Source organism: Podarcis liolepis (genome assembly GCF_965112155.1).
Source record: "Podarcis liolepis genome assembly, chromosome: 17".
Taxonomy (NCBI): Eukaryota; Metazoa; Chordata; class Lepidosauria; order Squamata; family Lacertidae; genus Podarcis; species Podarcis liolepis.
The window spans coordinates 3,162,467-3,189,019 of record NC_139571.1 but is presented as its reverse complement, the minus strand read 5'-3'; the positions used below and the strand labels follow the sequence as shown (position 1 = coordinate 3,189,019).

Here is a 26,553-nt window from a genome sequence, read left to right as displayed (position 1 = left end):
CAGGATATGAAGGATTTGAAAGTGAAATAACTATTGGGAAAGGTTTCCCAAGATGAGCCCAAGCGGCTTTGGGATTGCTCTGTGTACTAAAATTAAGTGTAATTTTCTCAGGGAATATCTCCTAAATTTTGAAGGGTGAAGGATTGGTATTCTCTGGAGTGCGTCCGCTATGTGTGTGCATCCTAAAAAAATATATAGCAATATCATACTACAGTATATTATTATTGTCTTGTATGTGTATTGTGGTTGGAAACTAGTATAGTGTAAAACAAATTAAAATAAATTTTGAGTATGTGATCAGGACTTTTTTTTAATGGCTTCCAATATAACTGTTCCAAGAAAACAAACACATTCTGAGGACCTTTCAGTACAGTGGTACCTCAGGTTACATACGCTTCAGGTTACATACACTTCAGGTTACAGACTCCGCTAACCCAGAAATAGTGCTTCAGGTTAAGAACTTTGCTTCAGGATGAGAACAGAAATCGTGCTCCGGAGGCGCGGCAGCAGCAGGAGGCCCCATTAGCTAAAGTGGTGCTTCAGGTTAAGAACAGTTTCAGGTTAAGAACTGACCTCCGGAACGAATTGAGTACTTAATCCGAGGTACCACTGTACTTTTATTTTTTAAGTTAGCACTGAGATTTTGAGAGTAATGATTGGGGTGATTGGCACAGAGATTGGCATCAAGGGGGGATTTTGTCACCCCCCCCTCAGGGATGACACCCGGGCGGCCTGCCCCCTACACCCCTGTCTGGATTGCTTCTGGGCCCAGTTTAAAATGTTGGTTTTAGCCCTTGAAGCCTGAGAGGATCCTATATATCAAGCTCAAAGCAGGTCCTTCAGCCAGCAAAACAACCTTCAGAGCCACCAGAAAGTGTGTGAGAATGGCTTGGCTGTATAAAAGTTAGCAAGAAAGGTGCCAGGTGAACCCACCCAAGGAGAGAGGTCCAGAGGTTCTCTGAGGATGATTTTGGAGGGGATGAAGTCCTTGTCCAGGGCAGCAGGTGGCAGCCTTAGAGCTTAGGCTTTGCTAGGCTATGCAGAAGTACAGGCACACACTGTTTTGTACCATGAACTGAGCTCAGTGAGAGTGTGCGGGGACTGTAGATGAGGTTTGCCTTTGTCATGATGGGACTACCTGAATTTGGCCATTATTTGCTGGGTAGCAAATGATTGTTTATCTGGGAATCAAAGTGGATGGTCTCCATCGGGGATCATTGCAGTGCTCATCTGACCTGCTCTGCATGCATGGAAAACACCTGCAAACTGTCATTCTTCCAAAATCCAAGCACAGCTGAAGCAAATTTGCTCTTCAGTGCAGTTCAAGAGGTATGTGTACAGAAATTTTGCAAAACAATTCATCTCTTGGATGTCCCTGTCCTTATTTTTTCAGGAGGGGGTGGTTGGACCCTGTAGCTTCATTTCATTGCTTGTGCAATAATGTTATTTGGGGAATCAACCAGTGGATGGTAGAGCAACAATTGTGAATTTGGTTTTTGAAAAACTGGTTTTTATTAGAGAGAGTTCTCAAATAGCATAGTGGCCAAGAGTTTCTAAGCTATGCGTTAGGGCTCCCCATTCAGATATTGCTTCTTCCACGTGCTTACTTAAGAAAACAATTCTCTCCCCACATCAGCAATACCAGAATAATAACACCGGTCTATGTATTATATTTTATGAAAATTGCAAGAAAATGCATGTGACATACTTGAGAAACACTCTATAGATGTACAGTTGTCCCTCCACTTACGTATCCCTCCAGTTACGTAAACTTTGGGATACGTGAGCGGCAAACCCGGAAGTATATTTCCGGGTTTTTGCCGCATGTACAGTAGCAGTAGACCACTTCTGTGCATGCACAGAAGCACTCTAGCACCGCGCATGTGTGCACAGAAGTGGTCTTTCTGGTTGTGAAAACCTCGTACCTGGCCAGACCTCCGGAACGGATCCCATCCGCAACCAGAGGTACCACTGTACGTGGAAAGCATTGTTTTGCCAAAGAGGAGCAAACTCAGCACCAGCTAGACTTTATACAGTGGTGCCTCGCAAGACGAAAAGAATCCGTTCTGTGATTCTCTTCATCTAGCGGTTTTTTCGTCTTGCGAAGCAAGCCCATTGACGGATTAACGGATTAGCGCTATTAGCGCTTTTAGCGCTTTTAGCAGCTTATCAGCTTATCAGATCAGCTGATAAGCGACTTAGCGGCTTAGAAAAAGGGGGGGAAAGGGGGAAAAACCCGCAGGAACTCGCAAGACATTTTCGTAGGAGATTCGTTTTGCGAAGCACCTCCAAAACGGAAAACTCTTTCGTCTAACGAGTTTTCCGTTTTGCGAGGCATTTGTCTTGCGGGGCACCACTGTATATGCAGAATCAGCCTAGAATCCTATGCACACCAAGACTTTCTTCCAAAAAAAATGCATGGGACTTGGCTGGAACTGGCCTGAGTACAGTGCAGTCTGTTACCAATAACCAGTGCTTTTTTTCTTAAAAAAAATGTTTAGGGGTGCTCTCATTTTCCTACTTGTATTGAAATACTGCCCCTCAATGAGGCCAAAGTTAGATGCACAAAATGTTTAGGGGTATGCGTATCCCTGCTTCCCCCCAGAAAAAAAGCACCGCCCATAACAAAACTTTATATATTGACCATCACATTTCTCTTAATCCTGACAGTGGCTTTTAGACTCATACAGTAAATGAGATAATATATAGATTTAGACAAAATAACTTTAAAAATGTACACACAGTCAAACTGATCATGGCGGAGTGAACAACTACATATATGGTTAAAAGTGCCTGCATTAAAAAAATGTGTTGTCTCCTTTCCAAAAAAAGAGGAAGTGGACTGGAAGACTCAAGCAGGGCCAGGATGATAAATCTGCATGTCCTACTCCTGGGACTAAGACCGGAAGTTGCTCAATGGGACTGCTGACTGTATCATATGCTGCAGGCCCCAGTGAGCCTTGTCAATTCCCAAAGTGGTGCAAACAAGCTTCACTTTGCTTTTAAGCTTCAGCCCTCTGATCCGAGATGGGCTACAGTCTGGCTCCTCTCAGGCCACTTAGCAGCCTGAGCTTTTCTTTGGGAAAGCTGCCAGTTCTTCCTGCCCCACAGAACACCCCAAAGCACAAGATTACAGCAAGCCTTGCAGGATCACAGCCTAGATGTATAGAGCAGAACAAACTCACTACAGGGAAAGCCTCAGTCACTGCAGACTGTCCCTCACCATCATGCCAGGGTGGGCTGGGGAGAAAAGTGGCAGCTGAGGGGGATTTACTGGCAGAGCAGCCACACGGTCCCACTCTCCCTTCTTTCCAGGCATCCATTGCACAACCAGGTCCAGAAGCCGTACCTGCCAGTTGCCGCCCATTGAATGTTTCTCTCTCTCTCCGCCTGCCCCTTTGCTCCCCACCTGACACCCAGCCCTACACAGGCCACCAGGGAGGTCACCATTGTTTGTCTGCCCGGGATGCTCCCTGATCCCTTGGGGAGTTGCCAACCTGCTTGTTCAAGAAAGGGTCCTTAACCCTCTGCAAGCTTTGTGACAAGGAGTTATGCAACAGGCAATGGCCTCCCTAGTGTGGGGATGAAGCTACAAGGGACAGGACAACTGGGACTAGCCACATGAGCCTCACTGGGCTGAGCAGGGGCCACCTCATGAACACCATCTTTTACTCTCAAAACTCACTCCATTCTGAATGCTCTTTAAGAAGAGAGACATGTATAACTGTGCCTCATGTTGCCAGGGTTGGGTAGGAGTCTTTCTCCACATCCTGCGCTCCACCCTGTTTCCAGCTGGCCGCAGCATGAGACTCTACAGTGGTGCGCAAGGATCTAGCTCAGGCCAGTCTAACTTTTCATACCAAGTGGCCCACAACAGTACTTTTGACACAGAACCTGTGGGCTGCGCACCAACCTGTCATGTGGGGGGAAGCGAGGCCAAAATGTGACACCCCGCCCAGCCTTCCCAAAGCTGGCTAAGCGAGGAGCCGGGCTTTGGGGAGGAGTTGCAAGCCTCTGGCGGTGCCCTAGAGCCCTCCCAACTCCTTCTTAAAGCTGCCAAGGTGCTAACTAGGCTTCGGGAAGGATGCATCCATTGCACAACCAGGTCCAGAAGCCGTACCTGCCAGTTGCCGCCCATTGAATGTTTCTCTCTCTCTCCGCCTCCCCCTTTGCTCCCCACCTGAAGGACCTCAAGGACCCTGTCAAAGTTCTCACACCTCCTTCCCAAAGCCCAGCACCTTGCTTACCAGGCTTTGGGAAGGCAGCGTGAGGGCTGAGAGATGTGTCAAATGTTGTGGAGGGCTGCCAAAAGTCCTCAACAGCCACATGCAGTCCTTGGGCCATGCTTTGGACTTCCCTGATCTAGCTGCTCCTAGGACTCCAGGATTGTCACTCTCTGCCCAGTAAGGTAGTTAGGCCTACCAGGGATCACTGCTGCTGCTGTGTTAGCAGGGTGGAGAATGGGCCACCTTCGCTGGGTTGGTCTATCAGGCAAAGTAGTAAGGGGGTGCCATTGCATCATGGCCCCAAAGGGATGGTTGGTACACACCAGAGCCTATTGGCTGCTGCACTCCTCAGAGACACTCTCGCAGGTGGACCTGCGGGCCCTCCCAGACATAAAGATAAAGGACCCCTGGACAGTTAAGTCCAACCAAAGGCGACTATGGGGTGCGGCCCTCATCTTGCTTTAGGCCGAGGGAACCTGGCGCTTGTTCACAGATAGCTTTCTGTGTCATGTGACCAGCACACGGAAACACTGTTTACCTTCCCGCTGCAGCAGTACCTATTCATCTACTTGCACTGGTATGCTTTCGAAATGCCAGGTTGGCAGAAGCTGGGTCAGAGTCCTCCCAGACATACCTAAGTGGGAGGACATGATCCTGGATTTTAAACCTGGGAGGCTCCTGCATGTGAAACCTGAGCTCTTCCACCTGGCCAAGGCCCCTTCTGTACTGGGAGAATATAGAACGTGGCATGCTCCCCTGCCACTGCACCCATCCAAGCAGCCCCTGCGACTCCCTGGAGAGGATTGCTCCCTCTGTCTCTTTAGAATTTCTTCTGAGTCTAGGCTGTAGGTTGGTCCCCACATGACAGAATGCTCCATTAAAAACAAATAAATCACTTCACACAGAAAACAGGCATGTCAGGGAGAAGGCTAGGCTAGAACCTGTCACTCCAACATGCTTAGGTTATATGTCAAGAGGCAGTTTTTGTGAGCCCCCCCCCCCCCGTCAGATATGGTATATAGCCCAGTCACTTCAGTGAAACTAGGCCTCTGGCAGACCCTCAAGCTCCACCCCCCAGTAGTGTCTCTCCCCATGAATAGGAAAAAAGCACAACAGGGTAGACCCAACACACTCCTGTTTTCCATTCAGTGTGTATCTTTTTTATTGTTTCTCAATTGCACAGATTCATTTGGACCCTCAAAGAAGAAAAGGCAAGTGGTGAACATCAGGCAAGGAAATGCAAAGGCTCCCTAACCAGGGAGAGAATGAAAGCATTTAAAAAAAACAACAACCCCAAAGTTCTCCCACATTGAAAACCGTTAAGAGCCAAAATATTGCTCACATTCACAGTATACATTTAAAGCACTCTTATACTACTTTAACAGTCATGGAGAATCCTGAGAACTATGGTTTGTCAACAGTGCTAGGAATTATAGGTTTGTTGGGTCATCACACAGGAACTACAGTTCCCAGGATTGTTTGGGGAAACCCTGACTGTTAAAGTGGTATAAGAGTGCTTCATAATGTTTTAAAAGTATGTTCTGGATGTGACCAGCGGTTAACAGCCTATCTCCTCCTGTAAGAGAGCAGAGCCTGGGACCCGTAGCAAGTTTGTTCACGATGGAGTTCTGCAAAATCAAGGTTGGCCAGGAGTGTAAAATAGCCACTGGAACTGGGAGTGAGAAGTGGCTGAAAAGGGGTTCTCTAGTTTCTACCGTGGTTGAAGAAGAATGTGGCTGGAATTAAGATTTATCCCAGGCAGAAAGTAGAGAACACCCATCCCTTCACTTAATACAAGAGTTAGTGGAGTGTTTCATCCCTGGCTGGTCAGTTGAGTTTCCTTTATGAGCGATTCCAGAATTTCTTCACAGATATAGAGCGCACGGGGGACATGGAAACAGCCTGCAAAGATAGACATGGGGAGGAATGTAAGGGGGCAGGATAAAAATGCTTTAAATAAATGAGACAAGACAGGGATCCTGTCTCCCAAACACGCTCTTTTACTGCATTTCCCTAACCACAGCTTGGTTTGGCATTAAAGTACTGCAAGTCATGTGTCTTAAACAAGTGAGCCAGCAAGGTTTAGTGGCAGAAGCAACCCAAACAGGGAGTAGATTTGGAACCATCAGGGCAGCTCTTGGCTCATTTGAACAGCTGTGGAGAAACTTCATAAAAATGAGGGAAACGGTAAAAAGGAGGTTGAAAAGGAAGTCAAGCAGTCATTTGTCTAATCCAGGCTTCCTCAACCTTGGCCCTCCAGATGTTTTGAGACTACAATTCCCAGCATCCCTGACCACTGGTCCTGCTAGCTAGGGATCGTGGGAGTTGTAGGCCAAAAACACCTGGAGGGCCAAGGCTGAGGAAGCCTGGTCTCCTTTCTCCAGAACGCCTGCAGGTTACTAAAAAATCACAACAATGCAAGTTTAGCTAGCAGAATGCATATTACAGATCAGAAAAAATACCACCAAGGCTAAGAGGATTCCAGTGTGGCAAATCTTAAGATGCAAGCCTAACCCTATTGACCGGGGGGTAAGCACCACTGAACTCAATATAAGCTATTTCTGTGTAGACATGGTTAGGATTGCATAATTTGTGCATGAACACCACAAATAGTTTTTTGGGGGAAGCATACTTGCTTTGCTTCAAGAGGCTCCCCCATCTCATTGAGGCGTTTCCATTATTTTGTGGTATGTTATCCATTTCCCGTTGCCTGTCATCTCTTTTCTGTGAAAAACTTCTTGTGGTGAAATCCATACAGGTGTCTTTTGGTGCAACCGAGGTTTGCATTTATTCCAAATTCTTAATATGGCACTTTGAATACAGTGATTTTTAAAATCTACATTAACTTTAACTTTATTATTCCACAGATATCCATGCCATCCAAACCTTAGGTCATGTCCTATTTCTAAAGTCCTCTCCCTTCTCCAGGTCAACCCCTCCTTCATCCACATTAGACAACAGGCTGCAAAATACATTTCTCTGACTCTTGCCTTGTCTGGGGGAGAGCATTCCAGTCTGCCATAAGGCACCAGTTTTCATATGCATAATCCCTTAGTCTATCCATGAATCCTTTATAAAAAGCTGATTTGTTATCATTTGGAGCATATATACCTAGATCCAAAATCATTTTTCCACAAATGTTAATTTCCACCCCAATAAATCTACTTTGTTCATCCAAAAGAATCAATTTTGGACAAAATTGGGAATGTATATATACAATATAACTCCATTTCTTTTCTTTGTTCCTGCAGAAATACATTCTTCCCCTAATTTCTTTTGAATCAAATATTTTGTGTCCTTTTTCCTAATAAGTGTTTCTTGTGAACATCTTAAATCTAATTTCACTATATTCAAGTGATAAAAAACCTTTTTCCTTTTTTGTGAAGCATTTGCCCCATTTATATTCCATGTTAAAATTTTGTAATCCATAGTCAAGTTAATTTGTCACCTCTATACTTGATGCTCCCATTGCTGCATCTTAAGTCTCCTCCATTTGCATATCTTTAATATCAGATTTAAATCTCTCCACAAATTCTCTTGCTCTCTGTACTGTATTAAGTCAGAATCCTTCTGCTGCATCCCATCTAAACTGGATTCTTTTCTGTTTAAGTTTATCTGTTACGCTGTATTCTTTTCTTTTATGTAGTATCTTAGGTGGAATTTATTTCAGCACAGTCAAATCTGTATCTTCTCTAGGTGTTTTTTATCCTAACAAATTGGACCAGGACATCTCTTGGAAGTTTATTTATTTTTTTCGTAGCGTGTGTTGATTCTATAAATTTTATCCAATTCTGCTTCCATATTTCTACCTCCTTTTCCAGAAATTCCACCAGTAGCTCCTTAACGTTATTCCTGATTACTCCGATCTATGACTACAGCAACAAGACTGCACAAAGATGAAAAGATAGTCCTACCCACCATAGAAGAATGGCTGATGAAATTATTGGATCTGGCTGAGATGGCAAAGTTAACATGTTTTAATTAGAGAAAAATCATTACATTTGTTAAGGATTGGAAATTTCTTAAGGACTTTTTGCATGAAAGAGAAAATGAACTTGTCAGAATCTGAAGACTGAAAAAATACTGGTATAAAGATAGAATGGTCGGGTTTTAAGGAATAAATATTATATGTAGCTGCAGGACAAAGAGACAGAAGTCCTCTTACTCTTTTCTGTAGTTCTGTAGTTTTTCCTTTCTTCCCCTTTTCCCTCCCTTTTTCGTTTTTCAGGTCTCTCCTTTCTGACTTTGTTCTTTTTTAGACTAAGTAGCTGTCTTAGTGACAGCAGTCATGAAATTAAAAGATGCCTGCTCCTTGGGAGAAAGGCGATGGCAAACCTAGACAGCATCTTAAAAAGCAGAGACATCACCTTGCCAACAAAGGTCCGTATAGTTAAAGCTATGGTTTCCCTAGTAGTGATGTATGGAAGTGAGAGCTGGACCATAAAGAAGGCTGATCGCCGAAGAATTGATGCTTTTGAATGATGGTGCTGGAGGAGACTCTTGAGAGTCCCATGGACTGCAAGAAGATCAAACGTATCCATTCTTAAGGAAATCAGCCCTGAGTGCTCACTGGAAGGACAGATCCTGAAGCTGAGGCTCCAATACTTTGGCCACCTCATGAGAAGAGAAGACTCCCTGGAAAAGACCCTGATGCTGTGAAAGATGGAGGGCACAAGGAGAAGGGGACGACAGAGGACGAGATGGTGGGACAGTGTTTTCGAGGCTACCAACATGAGGGAGGCAGTGGAAGACAGGAGTGCCTGGAGTGCTCTGGTCCATGGGGTCACGAAGAGGCGGACACGACTAAACGACTAAACAACAACAACAGCTGTCTTAGTATATTATAAAAAGTACTTTGTAATGGGTATGTATTTTTGTAGTATCTATGAATAAATATCAATAAATAAGTTAATTAAAAAAGAGGCCTTCCTTCCTTCCTTATTGAGTGATTGATCCATGGGGCCTTACATGGGGCCTGCTATCTTCAGCTTTCATAAATAATCTAGATGTGTTATAAACAAATAGCACTTAAATCAAGAGCACATTGGTTGCCTATGAAAACAGAGTAATAGTTGTAAAACCTGAAAAAGTTGCAGTCCTAATGGGGATATTGCAATTCTCCCTCAATGTCCTTGACAAGTTTTGCATGCTGATAGTGCTATAGAAGCATTAACACTTCAAACAGGGCAGTAGTAGTTTCCCCCTCAAAGCCCTACGGATGCATAAGGGCAGACTGGCCATAGGGGAAGCATGTCGTTTTACTCCAAAAGCAGCAGGTGATCCCAAGAGAGCATTTACTTGAGGCAGGTATATGCTGCTGTCTCTTTCTGCCCACACTAATTCTAGGCAGCTGTGAATGGGTGCTGGTTATCAGTAGCAGAGTGAACACACCATCTAGAGCCACTCTTGTTACATTGCGCTCTGCATTCTACCACTGAACTTCAGTACTGGAAAAAGGCCTTGCAGGTGTGCCTTGCTGACATTCTTGCTCAGATTAAATCTTATTTCTCCCCCCCCCCCAACCATCACAATGAAGCCACCACACAGCCTCTTTACCTTTGAATGGCCCTCCTTTGATTGTGAGAGCCACCTTGCCCTCCTGGGTCAGATAGCCAAACCATTCACCTGCCTGTGGGTCACTGAACTAAGAGAAGAACAAGCAAAGATGGTGAAACAATATGCGTATCAGATTATAAGATGATCTACAGTGTGAGGTGTGAGCTATGGAGGGGTTTTAGGTTCCTGGGGCTACTCCCATAGGTTAGGAAGCTGACGGTCACCATATTGACCAGTGGAAGCAGCCCCCAGCTCTGCAAGGTCTCGGACACCGCTTCTTTCCCAGCCCCCAGAGCCTTTGACCAGGAAATGCACTTTCTTCAAACCTCATCTCACCACCTCTGTTCTAACTTAATGGCACCCCCTGCCCTCCATGGCCAGCCTTCAAGCTTACCTTGGCAAAGGCATATTTGGCCACTTGGACAAAGCGTTCCAGGAGCTCTTGGTCTCGAGTCTCAGCAAAGCCCATCAGAAATGCAATCATGGCTTCTGTGTGTGGCCACCAAAGCTTCATTTTCCACTCTAACTGAAGAAGAGAGGGGGGGAAGTTGGGGGGTGGGAGGAAACAACCCAAGAGATCCCAGGAGGAGGGCAGTTGTCAAATGCATGGTGAATGTAGGCTTTAGGGTCCAAGTTTCTGTACCTGCGTTGGGCAGAGGCCATCCACATCCTGGAAGGCAAAGAGTCCACCATGTTCAGGGTCCCAGCCCAGACGGAATGGCTCCTTCATGAACTTCTCCACAGCCTGGGCCACGAGGTCTGAGTCCTGCTGGCGCTGCGCGTAGCGGAGCAGGAACCAGCCTGCTTCAATCGCATGGCCTTAGAAACAAAAAATGGAGAAGAAACACCCCAGTGCTAGCTCAGAGTTCTGGGGCAGGCAACCTCCTGCCCTCAGCCTAATTCCATGCAGGGGGCAGAGGGAGGGAAGGAGGGAGGGGTGATTCATCCACTCAGCACTGGCATGCCGCTCCCGGCAGAGAATGCGGAGGAAATGCAGCCCTTGACAGGAAAAAATGGCTCCCACCCCATCCCAAGGCAGACTGATTATTTTATTTCTATATCACTTAATATATTAAAAATATCTCTAATAAGTGTACAGAAAATTGACATAACAACAGACAACTTACACAAAATATTACAAAAACACGCATACAGAAATGTTACAGTAATACAAAGTTACTAATATATAAAAATCAGTATAAATTCATTTTCCTTTTGATACACCCTTCCTCTCCGTCTCCAGTAGGCCTGGGTGATGCATCAATACATTGCCCAGGACTGGTATGAGGGGCAGACAGCAATGGCAGCTTCACTCAGTGGCACATTGCAAGTGAAACCACCAATGCTCTTGAGTTCCTTAGCCACCAGGAGGAGAACAGGGAGGGATGGTTGTTGAGAAGTACTAATAATTTTGGTTAAACACACATACACATAAATAAGGAGAGCTAGGGAGAATGTGGTCAGGCCTATGCAGGTTGTGGGGCAGCTGGGTCCACTTGCCTTGGGCCTTGGAGGGCTGGGCTGGCCATGGGGTCCTGCCAGGGGCTTGCCAGACTTACACTGTCGTGCTGAGAGCAAGATCATGGGCCTGCCTGTGGCTCTCCAGGTGTTAGTGGGCTCAAGTTCTCCTCAGCCCCAGCCAGCGTGGCCGATGCTCAGGGATGATGGGAATTGTAGTCCAGGAGCATCAGAAGGGACACAGGTGGGGTAGGCCTGGGCAATGTATCAATTCATGAGGGGCAGGCAGCAATGGCAGCTTCACTCAGTGGTATATTACAGGTGAAACAGCCTCCTCCTCGGTTCCTTAGCCACCAGTGCCCAGCGTGCCAAGGGAGAAACAAGCTGCAGCCGGGCACTGGAGGCAGAGGGACTCAGGGGCAGCGGCAGTTTCACCAGCGATATCCTGCTGAGTGAAGCTGCCGTCCCACTTTGCCCTCAAACCGGTGCAGAGGGAGAAGCATGCTGCATCGGAGAGGGGCCAATACAGCTTGTTCCTCCCTTCACTTCTTTAAACTGCTTGGTTGAGAAGCATACATAGAATCATAGAGTTGGAATAGACCACAAGGGCCATCGAGTCCAACCCCCTGCCAATCTGCCATTGTTTCAGCCAAGCAGTTTTATGGAGCCCCCTACACGCCACTGGCTTGCACCAGCTGGTGGCAGGATGGGAACTCTGTGAAACTGTTCCCGCTTCCCAGCTGAGCAGCCTGTCTCTCTCTTGCATAAATTGGGGATGGGAGAAAGAAAACTGTCACAAGGGGCAAGGGGCTGTGGAGGCAGGGATGCTAGTAAGGAGCTGTGCCAGGGTCTAGGTGCCAATCTTTGCAGTATGAGAGGGTAGCTATCTGGGCTGCACCACTTCAGACTGCAGAGGACAGTGTGGTACTTTTGAAGGCTCCATGTAAAGACTCCCTGCACGTAGCAAGTGAGCACGGCTAACAGTAGCCCTGACGTGCCAACCCCCACCAACCTGGCAACCTCCAAATACTTTGGAATAGCCAACACCCCCCAGCCCCAGCCAGCACAACCATACTGGTTGGGACTGATGGAAATTGTAGTCCAAAACATTCTGGTGCAGAGGCGCCGGCTTCTCCAGAGGATTGAGGGGACCTGATGCAACTTTGTGCAACACTGCAAGAAACCAGGGGGCAGAGCCAAACATCCTCTGAAAATTGAGGGGGCTGACATTGGGGGGGATGTCAAAATTGCCTTGGCCCCTAGGAGTCGCCACCTATCTTATGGTGGGGGCAGGACATACCAGGCTGGCAAAATCTGAACTAGTTGGGCGTAGCCAGGATATTTGTTAGCGAGGGCAGAAACTCAGTTAGCTATGTATTTTTATTGATTTTTATTGATTTTTGGGGCAGCTGCCCCTCCCTGTCCCCTCTTGGCTGAGCCCATGACTAGTTACATTAAAAATATGGTCCCTGCAATCTACAGTGGTGCAGTGCAGAGTTCCACCGCCTGATCCTGTGCAATCCAGGGCTGGAGAATGTGTGGACCTTGAGGTGTTGCTGGGAGTACAGTTCCCATCATTCCTGACTGTTGGCCCTGCTGCTGGGGCTGATGGGAGTTGATATCCAACATCTGGAGAGTTAAAAATCTCCCAGCAATGGAGTGCAATGCATACACCACCCAACTCTTCATTCAGGACCCTGACCTGTGGGTCTGACAGAGATATTTTCAAACTTTGCTCTACTGCTAAAATTTGTTTGCTAAAAATCTAGATTCCTGGTGTTCTGGCTAACATGAAATTCCTCAGCAAAATATACGCTGCTGCACTTGACTCCCAAAGCATCCTGGCTCTTGGTCTCTTCTTACCAGGATTCTGTTGTCTTCCCAAACACCCTGGCAACTCCTTGCCCTCTTCAGAAACGTTCTCCAACACAGCAGCACCATCCCTCTGTAGCGAAATAAGAATTCTATTCTAAAACGTATCAAACGTAGACAAAAGCAAGACTAAGGGCGGGGGGACGATTCCCACCCCTTTACCTGCACGTGCATGAGGATTCGCTGAGCAGACCAGCCTCCCAGCTCACTGAACCGGCTTGCAGCCTCTGCATCTCCTTCTGACAGCTGGTCCACCAGGTTGAGGAGCATCATGGGAACAGCCATGGAGTCATGTGGGATTGCCCCCGCCAGCAGTGGGCGTCCCAGCTCAGAGGGATTCTCCCTCACCCAGTGCACAATGGCCTCCATCATTGCCAGGGCTTCCCTCTGCCAACAGGAACATCGTTACAACCTACGAAAATACCCATTAGCCAAGTGGAAACCTAAGGCTAGGGCTGGTCCCACTCCCACAACATCCATGCCTGGAGTCCGGTTTCCCACTTCTCCAAGGGACTCAGCAGGCCTTGGCCAAACTCATTTGCTCACTGCTCAGGCTTCATCAGGGCTGATCGGCAGGGAGGGTGAGAGAGAGCAAGTGAAGAAGCCAGATAGCTGCCCAACAACCAACCACTCAGCACTCCTCCAACCAACAGAGATATGCGTTATAGTAGAGTTCCACTACCCAAGAGAAAAGAGTGAGAAAGAGCTGTCGCTCTCATGTGTTGCTTGAAGGCATCTGGTTGGCTAGTGTGGGAAAGAGGATATGGGGCGAAGAAGGCCTTTGGTCTGATCCAGAAGGGCTCCTCTTCCGTACTGGAGCACTCTTCTACAGAGGGAGAGCAGAGCCATCATGGTTAGTGGGCATTGATAGCCCTCGCCTCCTCCAAGAATTTGTGTAATCCTCTTTTAAAGCCATCTAAGTTAGTGGCCATCACTGCCTCCTGGGGGAGCAGAGGTCCACAGCGGGCCCCACAGCACCTCCCATGGACCAGTACTTTGGACAAGGGTCAACCCTACACAAGAGCAGACTCAACCTGCTGAGCAGCCTCTTCCCCTATGTAGATGATGGCTATTCTTCTTCTAGTTCTATCAACGGAACTCCAGTATCCATAGAGACAGGAAGACGTCCCTCAACCGCAGCACCATGAGGTAAAATGAGCTGGTCTCTCCACTCTGGGCCCAACCGTACGGCTGCGATTTTATCAGCCATGTGCTAGGAGCTGTACCATAGCTTTGGGGAAAGGGTATTTTTGCTGAGGTAATAATCAGAGGGAGAAGAGAGGGAGGATAAGCAGGTTTAGATGCTCCCTGTTCATATAAGGAGGCAGGCAGGCAATCAGGACATCTGTATCCAGCTCTCCTGACCTCACCTGGTAACGAGGTTCCCCAGTTGCTCGTCCAAGTTCATCCAGCCCAAGGACATAGAAGCACTCGCTGAAAATGGTGCGCTGGATTTTCACAGGGCGCCCATCACGAGTCAGGACAAAGGCACACTTCTGCGAAGGTGGGGCCACTCGCGCATGCGCTAACAGGAACTCCCCACCTCAGGGAAAGAAGTAGATTGGAGGAAGGCAGCTCTGCCCCTCTCTGCTACTGGCAACCAAATACCCATAACTTTTATACTTTCTCCAGCTGATCACAACCAGGGATTGAGCTATGAATTGGGAAGCCCCAGTACAAATTGCCCCTCTCCCACAGATGCAGTAGGTGAAGAAGAAGAGTTTGGATTTGATATCCCGCCTTTCACTCCCTTTAAGGAGTCTCAAAGCGGCTAACATTCTCCTTTCCCTTCCTTCCCCACAACAAACACTCTGTGAGGTGAGTGGGGTGAGAGACTTCAGAGAAGTGTGACTGGCCCAAGGTCACCCAGCAGCTGCATGTGGAGGAGCGGAGACGCGAACCCGGTTTCCCAGATTACGTGACTACCGCTCTTAACCACTACACCACACTGGCTCTCCTTAGGCAAAATCTCTCAGGCTCACTCTCGGGGGGGCGGGGGGGGGCGGAATGGTTTACCATACAAGGAGTACTCAGTTAACAGGAAAGGCTAACTGATTAGATTATGATGCTGATTAATTGTGGGGGGACAACCCCTATAATCCCACCACCATTCCAAAGCATCAGAACTTTCAAGCGTCTCTCAGCCCTCATCTCAACTCCCTGTCCCAGTCTACACACCACAGACCTCTGTCTGCCCACCCAATATTATCCTTTCTTTGCCTTCATTCCCAAATCCCATCCCTTCTGTACACAAGGTGGAGGAAGTTACCAGCTCGGGCTGCCTGCAGGAGTTCAGGGCGCCGGAATCTTGGTACTTTTCGATACAGCCGACTGTACATCCACACCTGTTTGGGAAGGGATGGAGAGGTAACCTGGGCCCTCTAGTCTCATGGCAGACATCTGCCTTGGCTAAGCCAGGGATGAGGACACTTGCTCACTCCAGCACTCATCAGCCCCAGCCAGCAAGGTCAGTGGTCAGGGATGATGGGAATTGGACTCCATCCGTTCGTGGAGGACCACAGCTTCCCTTTCCTTGGCTTAAGCCCCAGCACTGATGTCTGCCATTGAGGGTATGGCCTGTGAGCGTGGCTCTCTGCAGGCCTGGCCTATTCTTAACCTCCAAGGAGACAGGTGCTGGACCTCAGACTTGCTTGGAAATTCCTCATGCAAAAACTTTCCTAATATGGGGGACTGACGGGGGAGCTGCAGTGTTGAGGCATTCTGCACATGCTCAGAGAGACTTGTGCCATTTATTTATTAAGTTTGCTTTACCTGTTCATTCCAAGCTTTAAGGCCTAGCACTGAAACCAGATTCTGAGGCCAATTCCGGGCAAGCCAGGTTCCAGAGAAGCTGGCCCTGCCCAGCCTCATTTCCCACCCCAGCCCCAACCACACAAAGGGGATCCCAACAGAAAATCTAAAAAGGTTTCCAAAATCCACGACCCCTGAGGACCCCTACCTGCCGGCCTTGCAGCCAAACGTATTTCAAGTCATCATAAACTTTCCCATCCTGGCCCAGACATGTAAAGAACCCCCTAGAGAGAAAGAAGAGGCAGGGGTGAGAACGGGGGGGGGGGGGCACAATTTCCTAGAGGAAAGGATGAGAGCAGGCCGGGCAGAGAACTACTGACTAAAGAGGAACTTGTCGTAGGGCGTGGCTGAGTGGGGCTCCCCATAGCCCCTCAGCCGGCACAACAAATGGCCAGGGAAGATGGGAGCTGGAGTCCAAGGAGTTTTGGAGATTTCCCCAGCCCTGGCCTGCGAGAAGTGAGACAGGAAGCTGCCTCTGGCAGTGTCAGGAGTTAGAGCTAAAGCAGGCGCAGCAAACGCAGAATGCCTTGAAGAGGGGCAGGCAGATCTGGTTCACAGAGCACCATCTGCCAGGACATTCTGCTCTGCAAGCCCCACGGAAATGGAAGGAGAGCTTATCTAGGGACAGCAGCACCTGGCCCACAGCTCACATTGGTTTCCATGAAGCTTGCAGAGGAGAATTTCCCAGTGGAATGTTATCCATGCTGGTCCAAGGAGCAACAGGGAGCCCTAAGCTCCGGGTAGTTCCCTTCAAGTCATGCATGACGTCACGTGTGAGTCAGGTGGGCACAGCCTCCCGAAAATAGTGGGAATAAAAAAATTCCTTCCAGTAGCACCTTAAAGACCAACTAAGTTAGTTCTTGGTATGAGCTTTCGTGTGCATGCACACTTCTTCAGATACACAGGTCTTAGTTGGTCTTTAAGGTGCTACTGGAAGGAATTTTTTTATTTTGACTATGGCAGACCAACACGGCTACCTATCTACTACTGAAAATAGTGGGCTAAATGAAAAGGGTTGCCAAGCCAGAGGTCCCCCCACCCTGCATTAGAGGGTAGATTTGTCTGCCTCAGGCCATGTGAGGGGAGGGAGGGGGAAGTATCTCCTTGCATCTCAGTGGTATGTTCTACCCCCCCCCTTTCTGGGAAGGGCTCCCGTTTCACATACCCTCTTCCCCCTCCCCATTTGGGCCGATTTCCTTAATGGCGTGTATAGCATCCCTATAAACATACATAACCTCCCCCCATGTCGTGAGAGGGAGTCAGTGTGGTAGGTAGAGGACTGGACTGCGGGAGAGCCGCGTTCAAATGCCCCCTCAGCCACAACCCTCACTGGCTGGCCCTGGGGCGACGGGGGGGGGGGCTAGATGAATAGACAGGCAGCGATCCATCACCCGTATTCTTCGTCATGCGAATGCTGAAGCCAGAAATCCACCACGGCGTCCAGCTCTCGGGAGATGCGTCCCTGCCAGCTCAAGAGCGACGCCAAATCCATCCTCGCTGCGATCCCTGTAGGGGCGCGACGGTGCTTCTGGATCCGCAGAGTCAGCCCGTCCCAGGATCTGACCCCGAGGGGGGAGGGAGAGTCCCGAGACGCGCTGCCAAGGTCCGCGGGAAACTAGCATAAAACCACGTTCAACGCCCACCCCCCAAAAAACTTAAAAATTTACAGAAGTAGAGAACTGCTGGTCATATGATTTGCCCAAGTCACCTGACACGACTAGCCCCACCCTTTCTCCCACGTGGGGGGGCGAAGACCCTGATTTGTTCCTTTTCCTCCTTTTCCATTTGTTAACCCTCCAACTGCCGTGATCCGGCCCAGAGATCGGCAGCAGGAATCCCAGAACAGTGATCGTGACAACAGAAGGGCAGCAATGAGCCACAAAGCAGTTAAACGCTCCCAGGAAGGCTTCCTAACTCGGGTGGCTCCCCGCTGCCTCCCGAGGGACTGCTGAGCGGAAGGGCCGAGGGGCGACTGGGAGCCGGGACGACCCCAAACGCGGCTGCGTGATGTCACCGCTTTGGGGATGCCCCGCTCGTGCGTCAGGGGAGGAATCCCCCTTGGCAGCAAAAGCCCTGCCGCCCCGTCCCGGCGAACTCTGGAGGGAGGGGGGGCGGTGCGTGTGCTTCCCCCTAGGACCACATGGCTCGCTTCAAATATGTACCATCGCAAGGTGCCGAGGCATCCAAATAATCTTGCTGCCAATCTGGGGGAGGCGGGGAGGGACCCCCTGCTCTCTCCTACTTACTTCAGTTCAGAGCCAAGTATCACTTGGAATGAGTATTATGTACAGTGGCGTAGCGTGGGGGGTGCAGGGGGGGCCGGCCGCACCGGGCGCAACATCTGGGGGTTAGGGTTAGGGGGCGCAAATCCATGGGTTAGGGGGCGCAAATTACTTGCCTTGCCCCGGGTGCTGACAACCCATGCTACGCCACTGATTATGTAGCACCTGTCACAGTGCCAGTTCTACACATCAAAGTGGTCTACTGGACATGTGTCAGGTAAGGCAATTGTGCAAATAAAAAGAATGCAGATGGAGCTTTTCTCAGCCCCACAGCAGGACAAACTGCCCCACCAGCCCCCCTCTTTTATGCAACTTTTAAAGATGCAAGAGACTTGTCTTCCCAAGAGGAGGCTGGGTAAAAAGAGGATTGGGTTCCTGCCAGGGGCACCTTCTGGGGGGGCTGAACCCCTCCCCCCAATTTTCAGAGGGGCCAGACTCCCTCAATATTCTGTGGCCTGCAAAGCCTGTCTGTAGCTGCACTGGGCCTTGTGGCCTCCTCCTGTCGTGTGACATCATACCTGCATGTTATGCACATGATGTCATGTGTTTGCTCTGCCCCCCCCCCCCCAAGTTGGAGGCAGCTCCAGCTTCTTGTATCAGCGGTACAGAAAAGGGAAATGCAGCAGATGTAGCTTACACAACAAGCTACTCTGGCTGAAATTACCTACACAAGTTAAAGGTGAAGGAATAGGTGTCCTCCTCTTCTTTCTGTTCACCCTACTTCCTTTGCATTTGGACATCCAAGGAAAGGCAGGTGGTCTACCGAGAGATCCCCTCCCTATCTATATTCCCATGCAGGCTTGTACACCTGCTATGGTGCAAGGGAGGTCACTCACTATCCTCTGCCCCATTCACTGGATGAATGTGCACATGTGGCAAAATAGATCCATGCGCATTTGTCACACATGATGGTGCACACAAGACACACTTGTGTGCCTTAAACAACACCAAATAACCATCACACACTAACTGATATGGTGCAAAATTATCTGGGAAGTTCTTGTGTGTAGGACACATTGAAAGTAGTGAGAGCATCCTTGACTGTTCCTCTCTGGTCTCCCCTACTATCAAAATGTAGTTTGCAAATTCTGTGAGGCAGGGCCTGTCTGGTCCCTGGGTTTCCCCATATGTAATGCTTTATAAAGCTCCATGGCCTTTCCACACTTAACTTTAATTATGTAACAATGCACATATTGTTCTTCTAAGATTCAACCTTTCCCCGCATTCCAAATGTACAGAAGCACATTTAGCTACCTAGTAGTGAGGAGCATACACAGCATTGGCTGAAGGTTGTGGGTGGGGGGGGGGGGTTGGGACAACCATGGATTGTTCCAGAACTGAGCCAAGCTGGGTTTCCAGGGTCAGTGCTTCTCAAGGCATTCCTCACACATCAAAAACAGGTGTTAATACGGCATTCCAGACCATGTTACAGTATATGTCTGAATTCACATGCATGTCCAGCACTCGCATGTATTCATACACACACAGAGAGAGATTTGGAATCTTTTGCTGGAGTTATAATGTGTACCCATTTATGAATATGTGTTTGCCTCTATCCCTGCTTAAATAAAACTCCTGACACCTAATATTTAATTTTGTCTTGAGCTGGTGATCTTAAAGACCTCTTAAATGCCAGATGGGCAACCCAAAATTTTTTAGAGGCAAACAAATAGCTGTACATTAAGAGTCTTGAGACACACATTAACAAAGAAAGCTTGGTTTATTATATCAAATGAAAATGACAGAATATACGAATGCAGTTTCAGAATCAGACAGGAAGGGAAAGGGCTGCCCAACAAGAGAGTTAGCAGGCACTTGCCAAGGGTTTAAGAAGACTTAGTTTGTGCCAGAACCAGAGGCTGATTGTGGCACTTGCAGAATGATTTGTTAAAACACGTATGTGCTTGTATCTGAGCATGTGCAGGGTGCCTTTTATTTCTCCCCCCACTTGGATGAGCACAGGTTGCTCGGACTTCTCCCCCCCCCCTCCTGTGCAGCTGCCACCTGCTCACTTAGCCTTCCCTTCTGGACCCAGACCAGGCTGCCACTCCCTCGGATTGCTCAGAGGGAGCAGGTGAAGGGGTGGCAAAGAGGGGCAGCAAAGCAGGGGGTTGCAGTGGGGTGGGAGGGCCCTGCAGGGGGGGCTGTGGGCCTCAGCAGATGCCCCACGATGCGGACCCTGGATGCCCGTCCCACCCCCATGGCTCCGAGACTAGGTTAAGGGTCAAGGGCAACGTTTCCTGGAAGCGCCCAGCACCAATCTCCGCAGAACTGTTGTGAGGATCATAGCACCTGTGAACAGGTGTGTGAAACTGATCTGATTTCTATGGTTCATCTCTGTAGATCTTAAGAAGCATTAAGATTGACTTAACTATGACATGCGATTCTCCATCACGATCCTCGCTTCGCCTTGGCACGAGCCGGATCCCACCGGCCTCCCCTGCAAACGTGTCCGGAAGGCGCAGCCCCTCGCCCTTCCTCCTCCTCCTCCCTGGCGCCGAGCAGCCCGGCAGGAAGGCGAGAGCGAGCAGCTGCGAGGAGCTCCAAGCGGCGCCCGCCCTTCTCCGGAGCGAGTTGGAGGGAGGTGGCTCGGGGGGGGGGCGCAGGTCCGGGCGCCCGCCCCGCGGACTGAGCAGGGGACCCCACAAAGGTCGCGGGAATCCACGCGGGGGGGGGTCCTCGACGGAGGCTCCCGTCCCCGAGCTGCCCCCGTAGGGCTGCCCCGCCGCCGCCGCCCTCACCCCCCCGCCCGTCTCTCGGCAGGTTCTGGCGCAGACGCCCCATGTTCAGACGTTCCCACCTGAAGATCCTGCTGATCGGCAATTCCGGGTAAGCACAAGGGGCGCCGGGATGGGGAAGGCAGGCCCGCCGAGAGAGCCGGGCTCCGACGGCTAAGCGGGTGTCGGGGCTCCAGGGGGGCGGGAAGAGGAAGGCTTCCCGGGATCCTGTCCCCGTTTGGCAGCCAAGGGGTTAAGGCGGCAGGCGGAGGGGGCGGCGCCGCCGCGCAGAGGCAGAGTCAGGTGCAGCCCGTCCGGTGCAGCCCGGTCAACGCTCTGCTGCCTCCACAACCACCCGCCCGGTATTCTCCGTAGCCCAGGCGGGGAAGCGTGCGGCCCCCACGGCCTGGAGCGGGGCGCCCGCTTGGAGAAGGCTTCTTGATTCCCTTCACACGGGCAGCGAGATCCCGGCTCTCCTGCCCCACCTCCTCAAAGTCCTGTGAAGTCCCTGCAAGAAGTGGGGCCACGTTGCAGCTGCCCGGGCTCCGCGTGCACCACAGGCAGCTGAGAACAGGACCGTTTTGTGGGGTGCAGCTGAACGAGACCAGCTGTTTGTTCCCAGAATTAAAGCCGATGGAAGAGGCAACCCCAAATAACTAGAGGCCAAGTCAAGTGACTATTATCCTAGGGACGCAGTGGTATTATTACCATTGCCTGAACCCGGAGAGCATCGATGCAATAAAAAGGTGCTTTTTAAGAAAAGAAAAGCCTGCAACCTGTATGTTTTATGCACAACTGTGTTTTGTTCTCTTCACATTATTTTGCCATTTTAAATATGTTGCATAACTTAGACTGCAGGAGTACAACCCTCTTGAACTCAGTGGGATTTACCTCTGAGTAGACAGGTGCAGGGTCAGGCTGCAAGTCTGCATTTGCTAGTCAGGGGAGCTAAATGGAACATGAGAACTTCCTGCATTTTTATTCAGCTGCCCCTCTATAGTCGAGCATGCTTGAAAAATTAGCATAACTTCACAAGTGTTAACAAAAACACCTGTACATCAAAATACTCAGAAAAATGTGCTTGCTTAACCTTCCCCCATCAACCTGACTCTGAAGAGCCTGGTAGCAGCTGTCGTTGCAACTAATTTATTAAGTAACCACAGCTTTATGGCAGTGTAGTAATAATCCTTACTGTATAATTATAATTAACACTCACCTTCAACTTTTTATAACCATTATTTAAACATTTGTTTAAATAGTGTAGTTTTTATGTATTGAGTAAAATAATTTGGTTATTTCCATTATCTGTATCTAAACTCAAAAGGGGCCTTAGTATGTGTTTAAGATATTATGAATGCACACAACTGTCCAATGCAATGAGGATTTAAGATTTCTCATTTACCTTTTATGCCAAAAAGTAAGATGGTTAGGATTAACCTTTATCTACCAAATGTGAAGAAAAACATACAAGAAGAGTTGGGCTCAAACGCTGCCAGACGCAGTGCAGGCAAAGCACTGAATATCATTTTGAAACCATGTCAGTTGTTTGACTGATTTTTGTCTTAATCATTTCAAACACAAAGCTTTGTACAAAAGTGACAAAGTAAAAAAAGGGCACCATCAGAAAAGGCTTCTGGAGACTTTGTACATGCAATGCCAAAGCATTTTGATGCAAGATATGCTTTTGCCATTGTTTGATTTTAAGCATATTTTACCAAGATGACTTATTTTGCCTTTGGAGTTGCATCAGGCATTCCTTATGCCTTTTTCAAACCTTTGTACTCAATAGGCCAATTGAGCCTCGCGCAGTGCGTTTCCTACAGTAGCCAACTAGATATTCCTCGGAAGGCCACAAGCTAATCATCAGACCTTCCCGTCCTGCTGCTGTGCCCCAGTGACTGCTACTCAAAAGGCCTTCGCCATCTTACCATGGGATTCCCCACTGCTGCCACCAAAAAGGCTTTATCACAAGGCTGTGTGCATGTGTGCAAGAGGCAGTTCAGGAGCAGAGAACCAGCTCCACCTCTGCAGCCCTGTGCTGGTTGAGGAGGCGGCAGGGTGGAGGGGAGGTTACTGACTAGACCTCCGCATTTTAAAATGTCAACCATCCTTCGTTCCCCGCAGGGCGGGCAAATCTGCCCTGATGAACCAGTATGTTAACAACCGCTTCAGCAGTCGCTACAGAGCCACCATTGGAGCAGATTTCCTCAGCAAGGAAGTAAACATTGATGGACGCAAACTGACCGTGCAGGTAGGCTCAGCAGAGGCTCACTGTTGGGCAAAGATTGCCCCCTAAGCTCATCCCATGTTACCCATTAAAAAAAACCCTGTGCTCCAGCCTAGGGCAATTTTAGCAACATACTCCATTTCCAGATCCCATAATCCCTAAGCCATTGGCCATGCTGGCTGAGACTGGAGGGAGCCTTAACACCACCTGGAGGCCACAAGTTCCCCACTTCAGGTCTAAAATTATCCTATATGTGCCTTATGTAGCCAGAATGGCACCCTTCGTGCACAAGATGGAGGGAGCAGTAGCAGGGATCCAATTTCTGTACAAGCACCTATTTCAGGAAAATATTTAAAGGTGTGTGTGTAAGGGAGAATCTAAAATGGGCAAATGAATTGACGGTTGTGCTCAGTGACAATTGTGGTGGCAAATAAAATACAGGAAAATGGAACAGAATATTCTAGAAAAGGGGTCCTCTGGCCCCCTCAATATGAGCACCCCAAATCTGCTATGTTTCGTTACAAGTGCCTTGCTTTAGCTTTATTGTGGCAGCCTTAAGAGAGTCAATAAGATACAGGCATTTGTGGACTAAAGCCTATCACCACGAGACAGGCCCCGGGTGGGGTGCCACGAGCATATTACAATGTGGACTCTAGCTATTTGCTAAAAATCAGTTCTTGGTTACAGCAAACACCCTTTCCCTTCTAGAATTAATGTTAATGACAATGCTGAATTCTTATTTCCATTTTTTGCTCCCCAATTTGTACAGAAGCAATATGCACAACTAAAAGAAATGAAATTTCAATATTGCTGCAGTCCCAAATATGCAGTGGCCCAACTCTTATGAATGAACACAATTCTCCCTTGGGCTGCAAGGTCAACGTAACACACCTACACTTGGCCCTTCCTGTAAGGAGCTTACCATATGGCTTCCAAAGTGATATTCTATCTATGCAAAAGCTTACAAAGCTAGACCAGGTTAGCCTCAAGCTGAGCAGAATTTACACCACATGTGTTCAGATCATTCTTTGGGATCATGTTATCATTTGTTCCATGCAAAGTTTTATCAATTCATAGACAATTATGATGGCCAATGCCATACCAACAGGGCAAAATTAAACACCATCCATCCAAAAAAGCAAAAGGAAAAAAAATCAAGAGTATGGCAGAAAAGGCACCTTTACAGCAAACACTCCTGATCGAAGTGCATGAACCAAGATAGCCCCCCCCACCCCAAAGATCCTTTACAATGCTAGCAGCCAATTTGGCTTGAGGAAAGGCTTCCAACCCATATAGCAAACTAGTCGTGTTCGTGCACGTCTGCACCACGCAGACCCAAGTTCTGTGACAAAGCTGAATTCAGCAGCTTGTGTGGTTTCTCATTCTGCACAATTGTCAGTTTCCACTAATCATAGGAAGCAACATTCAACATGACGGGGCTGCAGTCCCCATCTAATTCAGTACTTTTTCTGGCTGCTGGTTTAATCCAAGATTGCCAACTTTTATGGCAAAACAGCACATCACAGCACTCGTTTTCTGGGTGCCAGTCACAATGGACAGCTGGCACCTGAAATGTAGAAGTATGGATCATTGTTCTGCACTCCCAGCAACGTAGCTTGGGAGATGGGGTTCAAGAAAGCTGCTCCATCTCTTTATAGCCATTTTGTATTATATACATTCTGATGTGTAGATTAGTTCGTTGTTGGCAGAATTGTGGCAGCCACTCAACCCTGGTCAAACATGGGGGAAGAATCCAGAACATCAATTGAATAAAGAAACGGGCGACTCTAGTCGACACCATCATTTGGCATGGTATCCCCTGATGCCCCCAGACAACAAAACCTATGCTTGCTAACCTTTGTGAGAACCAAGATTAATGGAGGTAAGTCACCAAGGACCCAGGGATGTCTTGAAATCAAGGTCTCAGCTTCTATCCCTTCTTGCACCTAGATTTGGGACACAGCTGGTACAGAAAGGTTCCAAGCACTGGGGACTGCCCTCTACCGGGGGTCAGACTGCTGCCTTCTCGTCTTCGATGTCACATCCGTCAGCTCTTTCCAAGCCCTGGAGAAGTGGCACAAGCAGCTCCTGTTGCAGATTGAGCCAGAGGAAGAGCCCACTTTCCCCACTGCTGTCATTGGGAACAAGATGGACCTGGAGAACCGTGAGGTGGGGCAGAGGTTCACCCACACCCACCCACACTGGCTGCCAAGCTAAGGGGGCCCTGCAACAATAGCAAACAGCGGAAGGCGAGAGGCGCCACCCCCACCCTCCAGATTTTGGCATTGCACAGTGCACTGCTGAAATTTTAAAGCCCAAAGTCTGCCACTGGGCAGGGCTACATATGAAGCCAGGTGCAGGGCACAAGTCCACATCCTGTGTGGCTCTCAGACATATTGGGTTGGAGTAGTTAGGGGTCAGAACTCTTTAGGGGTTCTGTTAGGGGGCTGTAAAAGTTCTCTTTGCAATGACTCAAGGAGACGGGGAGTGGACAGAAAGTTCAGGGAATATTGTATCCTAATGAACAGCTTCACCAGAGGACTTTGGCATAATTGTTGAGCAGAGATGTAGAATTTGGTATCTGGGGAAGAATTATATTATCTTACAGATTTGCTCTCATTGTGTACACTAAAAAGACCACAAGCTTTTTGATTAAGAGCTGCAGATGGAATTGGGAAGAGAGCAGAGTATGCCCAAGCCCTGTTTTTGTCCAGGTGTCTTCTGAGGAAGCAGAAATGTGGAGCAAGCTTCATGAAGCCAAATACTTTGAAACCAGCGCCAAGGAAGCCACCAACGTGCAGGAGGTGTTTGAGTGGGCCATACGGGCTGTACTAAAGAATGTAAGAAACCTCATTTTCAGCCCTGCCCTTATAAGGCCCCGGACAGACCACATACCTTTGAGATTGCTTTTATCCCTTAAAAAAACAACACCTTTCCCAGCTTTCAACTTTCTTATAAGACAAAGTCCTTCCCAACAGCCTGCATCTCATGCCTTTACCCATCTGCACCAACCACTTGCCCCCTCACCACTTTTCTTTTTGTTCCACCTCAGCGGAGGGTACCTGAAGAGCCACAACCGGACTCAGTTCACCTGGAGACCAGGCCACCAGAAGGGGCAGCCAGAGAGAAGTGTAGCTGCTGATCTGACCAAATACAGATGGGAAGATTCCTTCTGCCTAAGGGGGTGGGCTCTTCATGCTCTGCAATCCCGAAGGGTGAAAGTGCAACCCCACAGAACAGCCCCAAGGACATTTGGCAAGGCTGCAGCACACAGCTTCTGGAGCTGGATCCCAAGGTAGACCTTTGTTCTCTGGATGACACAGCCTAGCGCACTTGGGAGAGCTGGATCATATCCCAGGCTACTCTTCCCAAGCACATGGAAATAAAGCTGAATACCAATATTG

At 48.7% G+C, this 26,553-nt stretch overlaps 2 protein-coding genes and 1 long non-coding RNA gene across 9 annotated transcripts; 1 reads left to right on the top strand and 2 right to left on the bottom strand.

Moving 5' to 3' along the window:
- Window positions 1–1,520: 1,520 nt before the first annotated feature.
- Window positions 1,521–3,423, bottom strand: LOC310696767. The gene is made up of 2 exons (XR_014520723.1): window positions 2,355–3,423; window positions 1,521–2,026 (listed from the first exon to the last, which is right to left on the bottom strand). It is a non-coding gene; the product is annotated as an uncharacterized lncRNA (long non-coding RNA).
- A 1,940-nt stretch (window positions 3,424–5,363) lies between these two features.
- On the bottom strand, window positions 5,364–17,968 carry RENBP (renin binding protein). Its single transcript, XM_083482580.1, has 10 exons — window positions 17,315–17,968; window positions 16,072–16,147; window positions 15,382–15,457; window positions 14,483–14,655; window positions 13,275–13,499; window positions 13,104–13,185; window positions 10,426–10,601; window positions 10,177–10,308; window positions 9,783–9,870; window positions 5,364–6,128 (listed from the first exon to the last, which is right to left on the bottom strand). The coding sequence occupies exons 1-10, from the start codon at window positions 17,413–17,415 to the stop codon at window positions 6,040–6,042; spliced, it is 1,218 nt and encodes a 405-aa protein (XP_083338706.1). The 5' UTR covers window positions 17,416–17,968; the 3' UTR covers window positions 5,364–6,039.
- On the top strand, window positions 14,194–26,548 carry LOC310696739 (ras-related protein Rab-7a-like). Of its 7 annotated transcripts, none has more exons than XM_083482661.1 (6): window positions 14,194–14,261; window positions 20,969–21,034; window positions 23,047–23,173; window positions 25,100–25,318; window positions 25,807–25,989; window positions 26,202–26,548. In XM_083482661.1, exons 1-6 carry the CDS (start codon window positions 14,257–14,259, stop codon window positions 26,289–26,291), a joined length of 690 nt encoding a protein of 229 aa, XP_083338787.1. In that variant the 5' UTR covers window positions 14,194–14,256; the 3' UTR covers window positions 26,292–26,548. The 7 variants fall into 7 exon arrangements, with proteins under 7 accessions (XP_083338787.1, XP_083338791.1, XP_083338790.1 ...); XM_083482665.1 differs by having other exon boundaries at window positions 14,196–14,261; window positions 25,864–25,989; XM_083482664.1 differs by having other exon boundaries at window positions 14,255–14,370.
- The last annotated feature ends 5 nt before the right edge of the window (window positions 26,549–26,553 follow it).

Coding starts and splice junctions, on each gene's coding strand:
- LOC310696739 (XM_083482661.1), top strand. Junction 21,035..23,046: donor CTGCTGATCGGCAATTCCGG/GTAAGCACAAGG, acceptor CGTTCCCCGCAG/GGCGGGCAAATCTGCCCTGA. Junction 25,990..26,201: donor TACGGGCTGTACTAAAGAAT/GTAAGAAACCTC, acceptor GTTCCACCTCAG/CGGAGGGTACCTGAAGAGCC.
- RENBP (XM_083482580.1), bottom strand. CDS start 17,415: ATGGATTTGGCGTCGCTCTTGAGCTGGCAGGGACGCATCTCCCGAGAG. Junction 10,602..13,103: donor GGGAAGACAACAGAATCCTG/GTAAGAAGAGAC, acceptor TTTGTTTCTAAG/GCCATGCGATTGAAGCAGGC. Junction 9,871..10,176: donor CCAAATATGCCTTTGCCAAG/GTAAGCTTGAAG, acceptor TTCTTCTCTTAG/TTCAGTGACCCACAGGCAGG.